This window comes from Cyprinus carpio, chromosome A3 (assembly GCF_018340385.1).
Source record: "Cyprinus carpio isolate SPL01 chromosome A3, ASM1834038v1, whole genome shotgun sequence".
Taxonomy (NCBI): domain Eukaryota; kingdom Metazoa; phylum Chordata; class Actinopteri; order Cypriniformes; family Cyprinidae; genus Cyprinus; species Cyprinus carpio.
In genome coordinates this window covers 534,280-544,265 of record NC_056574.1, presented here as the reverse complement: position 1 = coordinate 544,265, position 9,986 = coordinate 534,280, and the positions used below count along the sequence as shown (strand labels likewise).

The window sequence follows — 9,986 nt, the reverse complement described above, 5'->3', positions numbered from 1 at the left end:
ATAGGGGAATATTATTTCAAAATCCTTATCATACTAATACTATAAATAAGTAGGACATGTGAGATTGCATGCCACAGTGTTATTTTCATCAACTGCATAAGCAAACCGTCAAGGTAAAATACGTTTTGTAAAATGTACGTTAGTAAAAATGCCGCATTAATGACTCAAAAATGCACACTGAAGCATAGCGACCAAATAACTAATTATCTCACAGCCTTTCGTTTAACATTGATATTTGTTTTCTATTTGCCTATAGTTAGTGTGTATTATAAAAAGGCAAGGTGCAAATCAAACCCACAACCATTATTCGACCCAATTTAATCCTGCGCAGAACAGATGCCTCCTTTTGAGAACACACGGTAGTAGCCTATTTAGCCAATTGATGAAGGGGGATAGATGTTACAAACTGGTTCTCTGTTCTGCTGACTAGATAAGTGAGTCAGTATTTAGGCACTGTTGAACTCAGCTGTCTGTCCACAACCCTCTGTTGTTTACGTGTGAATTAATCCAGTGTTTTGTGACGGGCGCCAGTGTTCGGCTTCTGCACAGACACTGACAAACAGGACAGATCAGTGAGCTGCGTCCACTTATCGCCACAACAATGTAACATGCGACCTGTCTGCGGCATTTCGAAACATATTGAGCAATACACTGATAATTGAGTGAAAACAACAGCCTGTTTTCATAATACACAGATTTAAAAAAAAAAAAAAAATCGAAATACATTTTCCTTTACAAAGATACATTTATAGTTTTTATAGTTTTGTCGAAAGTATTTGACGACACCCCTCATCCATGCTTTAGTTTTTTGATATGTTCTTGGTGTCTATATATATGGAGGGGCACTGAATGAAAAAAGATTCGCGAATATAAAGTCATAACCTAATAGATATTATTTAAAAGAAAAAAATGCAGCGCAGTTTGATTAAATGTTAAATCTCGCTGACTGCCAACAGGATGCAGCACTTATATGTCTACGCTATTTTCCTGGTCACAATCTGACAGTTTGGTAACCACAAAAAAAGCTGCAGAATTGTAAAGATGGAATACGATTACAGCACTTTACTAGAACAAAGATTATTTGCTACATAACATTAAACTTGATCAATTGCAAGATTTCCAATTAATAATTTGCATCTCTTAACTAACACCAAAAATTATTTTGACGCTCCTGTCTGTTTTTCGTTGCATTTCTCAGGTAAAACACGCGTCTGCATTTATATGATCTTCTGTGCGCGAAAAGAGGCCAACAGTGACGCTGTGCGCACGAGACTTGGAAGTTCAGCTTCTCTGGGTCCCACAGACCGACAGATGCGTGTCCTAATGATGTTGACATATTCACACAACAGAGAGCGAAGCAGCGCTGTTTCGCGGCAGCAATAGAGTTCTCAAACACCTTTTTATAAGTCTGAAGTCTTTCCCCTCCACCCGACCTGTCAAAACCACGCCTACAAAGCAACACAATTGGTCCGAAAGCGTCAAAGAGCCAATCAACAGAGGGCTACTGCTCGAAACACGCAACACATCCACACCGCTGAAGCCTATGGAGTTCAGAAGCACTGGGAATATCTCTGTGCTGGACCCTGTTCTCTGCATAACTGCTGAAATGTGTGTGCGCGTGAAAAGACGAGAGAGAAAGTGTGCGTGTGAGCGTGTGAAGGTGTATACCTCCAACAAGTAAAGACAGAGGAATTATTCCGAGGCAACGAAATATTTCAACACATCTCTTTGGCAGGACTCGGGACGATCTCATTATTACAGGAATGTCTATTTTAACGAAATCCAAAGGAAACCGACATACGCCATAAGCAGACATACAGTGATTCGGTCGACTTTAATTTCATTGTTTTATTTTTATTTTCTCGATTTTATATCGCACTGACAAAAGACAAGCGGCACCCGCGAAGATTAATGGATAGCCGTTTCTCACTTTGTCTTTTAAATACTTTGTTGGAATCCAGCTAGAGAAACAATTAAGAGACTCACACACCGAGTCGTCGCAGAGACGCTGGACTTGGTGAAGGACTTCTCCGGTGCAGACATTTAGCTGATTGTAGCCTACCTCCAGACGCTCGATTTAAGGAACACCGCATCTGCTATCTGGACTTGAATGAGCTTCCCGATGAGAGATCCAGTTATTCAAGGATCCAGTATGGCATATCACCCGTTTTTACCTCACCGGGGTCCGGAATTTGCCATGAGCGCAATGCTGGGTCACCAGCCGCCCTTCTTCCCGGCCCTGGCACTGCCACCTAACGGCTCCCTGTCCCTGCCCGGGGCGCTGGGCAAACCAATAATGGAGCAGCTGATGGGCGCAGCAGAGACCGGCCTTCACTTCTCCTCTCTGGGACACCAAGCCGCCACCGCGCATCTCCGGCCTCTCAAGACACTAGAGCCCGAGGAGGAGGTTGAAGACGACCCCAAAGTTCACCTCGAAGCCAAGGAACTCTGGGAGCTTTTTCACAAGCGCGGCACAGAAATGGTTATCACCAAATCTGGAAGGTAAACTGGAATAATTGAATAAATCAGCTGTGCTTCGAAATTAATTAAGTGAAACTGAATCTGAGATTATAATTGTTATCGAACAGGAATTCTGATTGATTTATTGATCTGGGTGACTCACGGATTTCTTTAGAGGAGCACATACACGCAAAATAGCTGTACATGCGTATTACTTTTTATTGTTTATTGTTTTTGTTTGAGCAAATGTTTTTTGAACGTATAAAATACAGCCCAACTTGAACTAGGCCTATAAATGTCTGAATCTAAATCAGTCGTTGTTAAAATATAATAATACTAATAATACTAATAATAATAATAATAGCCTAATAATAATAATAATAATAATAATAATAATAATAATATTAATAATCGTTTTATTTTAGTGCAAATGCAAACATCTGTAATACCAAGTATTATACTTAATATCACAAATAAATGTAGACACTTGCACAATTCATTTTGCCCCGAAGCTGTAAAATTAGCAAGGTTTGATTTGTAACTTAGTTTTGCCGTAAAGTTAAGTTAAACAGTTCAGTATTGTTTATTGTTGCGCTGCGTTTAGATTTGGGGATATTTCACAAGTTAGGGCTGATGGCTGGGCCTAGCCCTTCATCTCCACACAACAGGTTCGAATGACTGGATGTCTGCTTTTAATGTTTCTCTAGAAAGTAAAATTCAGCTGTCCAGTAAAAGATTTGTGCAGGATTTAGATCCGTGTTGTTTGTACTACGATAAAACACTGCTAATTCATCTCTGATCTTTTCTGCAGGAGAATGTTCCCTCCGTTTAAAGTCAGATGCACGGGCTTGGACAAAAAGGCCAAATATATTCTGTTGATGGATATTGTTGCGGCTGATGACTGCAGGTATAAATTTCACAACTCTCGCTGGATGGTGGCAGGAAAGGCTGACCCCGAAATGCCAAAACGGATGTACATTCACCCCGACAGTCCGGCCACTGGCGAGCAATGGATGTCTAAAGTCGTCAATTTTCACAAACTTAAACTGACAAACAACATCTCCGACAAGCATGGATTTGTAAGTGCAGTTACGTCTTTTAAATTTATTATTATTATGGTTGCTTAAATTCGTGTGTTCAGTGCTTGCATGCATCTATAGGCTATGTATTTATCGTTACCAAATTTCTATAGAATTAATATATATATATATATATATATTATTTTATTTATTTAGTTATTTATTGGTACTGACATGATTGAATTTGAATTTAATTGCAACTGTTCATGCACACAAATACTGTCTGAGCAGGGGAAAAAATGCAGGATACGACTTGTTAGTGAACAAATTGTATGCAGAAAGTGTGCTCAATAAATACGATTTTTTTATTATTATTATTATTGTTTTATTTTGTTGTTGTTGTTGTTGTTTTTTTTTACTCATTTTAAAAATGGTACTGAAATCAACAATATCTTATAAAACTTCGGCCTTATTTATGTTTCAGACCATACTAAACTCCATGCACAAATACCAGCCAAGATTTCACATTGTGAGAGCCAACGACATACTGAAACTCCCATATAGCACGTTCAGGACCTACGTGTTCCCTGAGACAGATTTCATTGCTGTCACTGCCTACCAGAACGATAAGGTTGGTTATAACGTTGTGTGTTAAATCTGACTGAACTGTTAACCTGCCATACTGCTAAATACTTTGCACTAAATATTAAATAATATAAATTGCAGCCTTAAATGACAGGTCATATTTAGTGCTTTCAGTACTTTTGTCTCGAACAAAATTATTATGCAGTGCATTTCCATAATATACTTATTCTTAGATGTATCACTATGAGGCCTACATCATATTGCAAAGCATTCACCCATAGACAGTAATACAGAAAAACATGCACTGCCTCATTCTGCCACTTTCTCCAATTTGACACACGCACACACAGGCGCGCGCACACACACACAGGTTTCCATGAACAAACTGTTGAAGATCTTCTGAAATTTTAACACTGTGTGTGTGTGTGTGTGTGTGTGTGTGTGTGTGTGTGTGTGTGTGTGTGTGTGTGTGTGTGTGTGTGTGTGTGTGTGTGTGTGTGTGTGAAAGAATGAGAAGAGGGAGGGAGGAAGTTAGGGAGGACTGTCCATAGAGGGAGGGACTGAAGAAAAAAGAGAGACTCAAAAACTGTATGTGTGTGTTAATTTATTGGAAAACAGCTAAAATGTAACGTAACCTTTAACACTACAGGAACATACTGTTACAGCACTAAATGCTTATGGGATGACAGGGTGGGGTGACTGAATTCATGTTGAGAGGTTGTAGATATAAAAAGGTTCTCAATATTTATGAGCTGGAAATGCCTCCGTGTTTCCTACAAATACCAAAGTTTGAGACAAGTCACTGCAAGCGTAATATGGGTATTTTAATACAGAACAAACATATAGACCAGCCCATTAAACTATAAAATGCCTAACATAATCGTATGAGTCATACTGCTTTAGTGCGTTTTGAATGTTTCAATTGACTGCAAATAATTGTCACCTGCAAAAAAAAAAAAAAAAAAAAAAAAGCATTCAGATATTCAAAGAATTGGTTAATGTAACTGAAAAATATTACAGTTATCTTTATTCGTGTTATATTGTTTGCATGATATTACATTTCAGATTACACAGCTGAAAATTGATCACAATCCTTTTGCAAAAGGATTTCGTGACACTGGAAATGGGAGACGCGAAAAAAGGTACGAATGAACAAACAGCTTATTTTACCCTGTAGCTACCACGGTATTCTCAAATTCAGGACACTGATGGTTATTATATCAGCAAGTTTCCATTCATTTTACACGAATTCATTTTTTTTTTTTTTTTAAAGAAAAAAACACTTATGATCAAGTTCTGTTTTTACAACTATCTAATACAGAAAACAGCTAGCTCTGCAATCGATGCGTTCGTATGAGGAGCAGCAAAAAAAAGAAAACGGGACGTCAGACGATTCCTCAGGCGAACAAGCGTCCTTCAAATGTTTTCGCCAGGCTTCGTCTCCTGCTGTCTCAACTGTAGGACAGAATAACTTAAAAGGTATGAGAGTCAGATAAGCCATGTGTCCAAATGATAAATATGGTATTTGCTTTCGGATAAAAAGCACCCCTTTTCTTACGATTGTCCAAAGAAATTACTGCATTGACAATTGAATCGCCCACATATAGGACTGCTAATTTGAGAGCAGCATTAGCTAATTTGTTTTCGTCATAAAAAACGACAAAGAATTTCAAGACTAATCAGGATACTATAAATTAAAATCTGTTGCAGCAAACCCCAAGAAATTCCCATGTATATTACTGTTTGTATGGCACGAAATTAGTATTTACTTAATGTGCATTTTGCATGGCTTCTGTGCTTTACTGTTTTTAAACTATATGCATGTAGTACCCTGCTGTCTGTATTTATAAAAACTGACACGTGTCTAATAGCCTATAAACTTTCAATTGGATCCCCTTGATTAAACATTAAATGGTCTCAGAACGTCCCTAAACTTTTTCGCTTCACAACATTTTTTCTTATAGATTTTTGTGACAGTGATGAAGATAGCGATGACGAAGACAAAGATGGAAACGTGAAAGAGGGGCCAGACTCGAGCAAAATTTCCACTACGACTGAGGACTCCAAGGATCACGATGCGAGTTTAAGCAAAAGTCTGTTTGGAGAAAGTGACTCGACTGTCGGTCGGAGAACTGAAAAAGTACGAGCGGACTCACGGCAGAGTCCCATCACACTCATCTCTAGCACCACTAGGTCCGGTGAGGAACTCAGGAGTCCGGGCCGGGAACAGGCCAAAACAGACGACTGCCGGACAGTGAGCAAAGAAAATTACATGCCGTTGACTGTCCAAACAGATGGCGCTGCGCACTTAAATCAAAACCACTTGCACAATTTCGGATTTCCGCCGGGTTTGGCCGGGCAGCAGTTTTTCAATCACTTGGGTGGTGCCCATCCGTTTCTCTTACACCCCAGTCAGTTCAATATGGGAGGCGCTTTCTCAAACATGGCCGCAGGGATGGGCCCCATACTGGCAGCAGTTTCCTCCGGAGGGGTCAGCTCAATGGACACGAGCAGCATGCCATCACCCTCGCAAAGCCTGACGGGGGCACCGCTGCCCTTCCACCTACAGCAGCATGTCCTGGCGTCGCAGGTAAGCCTGTTAATTAAGATTAGCAGTGAAGGGCATGCCATAATTGCTTTAGCCCTAACCCTTCATGAATGCTGCTTATGAAAGCTTTTAAGTATTTTAGTGACTTTGTGGCTACATTTAGTGTGTGTGTGTGGGGGGGGGGGGGGGGGCATATCTTGCAGTGTTTAATGGTCTTTGTTCCAGAGTCCATAAATTGTCAGCAAATATAGAACAACTGACAACTGTTGCTCGAGATTAGCAATAAAGCTGTTCTTGACGGATGTGTGCAAACAGAAATGTCGCAATTAATTTGTAAAAACAAGAAAGCTGTTAATGATTTTTGCCAGTGTCATTATATATATATACAGCTATAATTATATATGTATTAAAAAAAAGTAGCATTCAAATGATCGAATAATTTGTTTTATTCGAGTCATGTTTGCAGTGAATGAATCAATATAAATACACAATGTATACAAACAAAGCTAAAGCTTTTGTGGGTTAAATCAGGTAGAAATAGATCTTTAAGCTAACAATTGCACGTTATCATATTTTACAGTATACATAGCCTACTACAGGTCACAACATCTTTCTAAGAGAAAAAAAAAAACATGCCTGTGTATGTGTCAAGGAAAAATGAGTGAATATAAATTAGGTAAAAGAAAACGGAAAAGCGGGATAAAATAAAGAGGACATATTTTGATTTTCTTTTCATCACAAATTATTAATTGCACAATTTTGAACTCGGGTGTTGATTAAAAAAAAATTACAGCATTTTATATATCCCCTTATTGGTCGCCATTGACGTATGAATCCATGTGTTGATCTTAAAGTCAGTTTACGTCACACATATTGCACAATGAGGACAATGTGAATGATCAACACAAAATATTTCAGTTGTTAATTTTGTTAAATATCTGTCTGTCTGTCTGTCTGTCTTTCTGTAGGGTCTGGCTATGTCTCCTTTTGGAGGTCTCTTCCCGTATCCTTACACATATATGGCCGCCGCTGCAGCTGCTTCATCCGCCGCCTCTTCATCGGTCCATCGTCATCCGTTTCTAAACGCGGTGCGGCCCCGGTTAAGGTACAGCCCTTACTCTTTACCGAACGTCCCCGACAGCACCTTGCTTACAACGGCTGTCCCACCCATGGCGAGCAGTATCATCGATCTGAAGGGAGACGGGATGACCACGAGTCCCACTTCAGCTGCTCTGGACTCTGAGGTCACCAGCCGCTCGTCTGGTTCAGTATCACTCTCACCAAAAACCTGCGTCGAGAAAGATTCCAGCACCGAGTTACAGAGCATCCAGCGCCTGGTCAGTGGACTTGAATCCAAACCGGAAAGAGCGCGCAGTGTGTCTCCATAGAGTGCTGCGCGTGAGTGACGGTGACCGGACCGGGAACGATGAAGACATTGACAGACCTACAGGTTGCGTACGACGATGAACCCGTTTACAATACGGACCTGTATCGGACAAAAAGTTTAGACTCAAAATGCACTTTGGTAAAACAAAAATAAACACGTAAAATGTATGTTGTTCTTTTGTTAAATTAAAACTAACTTTGATTGTTTTCCCCCCAACTATTTGAATACCATAGAAGTATTGAACAGTGAATAGTTTGGCAAGGATGTCAGAGACTGAATCAAGCTGCTTCTCGTCTTTATGTTATACATCAGGGTGACGGATTTGATTTAATTTAATATGCACTCTGAATATGTTCTTACTTTATTTGATGTGTCTTTATCTGATGTGTTTGAAAAGATATTAATGAATTAAATAAGTTACCAGAGGCATATTGCATGTCAAAGACCAGACTTAATCAAGACTGCTGTTTTTGAGTTAAATGTTTTAGTCTGTATTGTTCGAAGCGCAAATTCACCAAGAACGAAATACACTAGGTTTTAAGAATATTTTGCAATGTGACGGAGTTACCGCAGTAAAACCTTAAATACTTGTTATAGTGTGAGTGTGTGTGTGTGTGTGTGTGTGTGTGTGTGTGTGTGTATAATGCATAATGTTTGTATGTATATGTGTGTGTGTGTGTGTGTGTATAGGCTATATATATACATTTTTTTTTTTTTTTTTTTTGTAAAATGAGGAAGGCAGTCTAGTCAAACATTTATTTTGTTTTATTCTTTTTTCTAAAGTTATCAATGAGTCCACAGACCACTGATTAATCATTTGATTTTCTAGGTTAACAGACGCGGTACTAAAATGGCTTATAAAAGACAGCTTCGAAATGAACTGGGAAAAGGGATCATTTGGATCAAAATGGATCATATGGTTATAATAAATACAAATGTAAATAACGATATATATATATATATATATATATATATATATATATATATATATATATATATATATATATATATATATAAAACATATTTATGTAATTATTTCATAGGAATATTGCTTGTAAATACAACTGAGATTCTTTGTTTCTTTGTTTGTTTGAGGGAGCTTAACTTAATTTATTGTTGACATATGTGTAAAATAGTTTGTGAGCATTTTCCTTGTTGATTACGTTCTCATTTGCGTCCTCCAGACTCTGGATTCCACCCGTAATACCACAGTGCTAGTTTCTCTAGCAGAAAAAAAATAAATAATGTGCCATCGTTTTGATTAACTGTTGTGTAAGTGCTTTGGTTCAAACAAATTAAAGGCGATAACACAATGCATAAATGGCTTGAAAGTAATTACAGTTTTCTTTCACAGCAAAATGCTTTAGTCCAAGTGTGTTTAAATTAACTTTTTGTGACATATGAGCCTAAACTGCGAAAAAAGTGCAGAAAAGCTAAGGAAATAAAGATTTTCCATTGTGTTTCCAATGTGTTCAGACTTACTTAATTTGTATCATTTACGATCTGAAGACGAAAATTCTTAAAACGTGACCACCTGAAATAGACAATTAAAATCTGTTTTCTATTTATCTGACATTTCGAACTACATAATTACAATGCTCAAAAAGACCAATTGCATATAACCAAATAAAATAATAATCTAAATAAAGTGATTCATAAAAACATCCATTCAAATGTTGATCTAGACGTGCTACATTTCGAATAGAGAAGCAAATAGAGAAAGATAAAGTATTAGACAGGGGTCTCCAAACTCGGTCCTGCAGAATTTAGCTCCGACTTGCCTCAACACACCTGCCTGGAAGTTTCTAGTATGCCTAGACCTTAATTTGCTGGTTCAGGTGTGTTTAATTAGGGTTGGAGCTAAACTCTGTAGGACACTGCCCCTCCAAGACCGAGTTTCGAGACCGCTGGTAGACTAATTGCACATCTCGAGCTGTCATTGAATTAATTCATCCCTGTACATTAGGCTATGACAAAGCTTTATAAG

The 9,986-nt window shown here is 38.5% G+C and overlaps 1 protein-coding gene across 1 annotated transcript; it reads left to right on the top strand.

Moving 5' to 3' along the window:
* The first annotated feature begins 1,210 nt into the window (after positions 1-1,210).
* Positions 1,211-9,466, top strand: tbx3a (T-box transcription factor 3a). The gene is made up of 7 exons (XM_042715866.1): positions 1,211-2,502; positions 3,272-3,539; positions 3,964-4,110; positions 5,130-5,206; positions 5,386-5,543; positions 6,029-6,654; positions 7,581-9,466. The coding sequence occupies exons 1-7, from the start codon at positions 2,111-2,113 to the stop codon at positions 7,998-8,000; spliced, it is 2,088 nt and encodes a 695-aa protein (XP_042571800.1). The 5' UTR covers positions 1,211-2,110; the 3' UTR covers positions 8,001-9,466.
* The last annotated feature ends 520 nt before the right edge of the window (positions 9,467-9,986 follow it).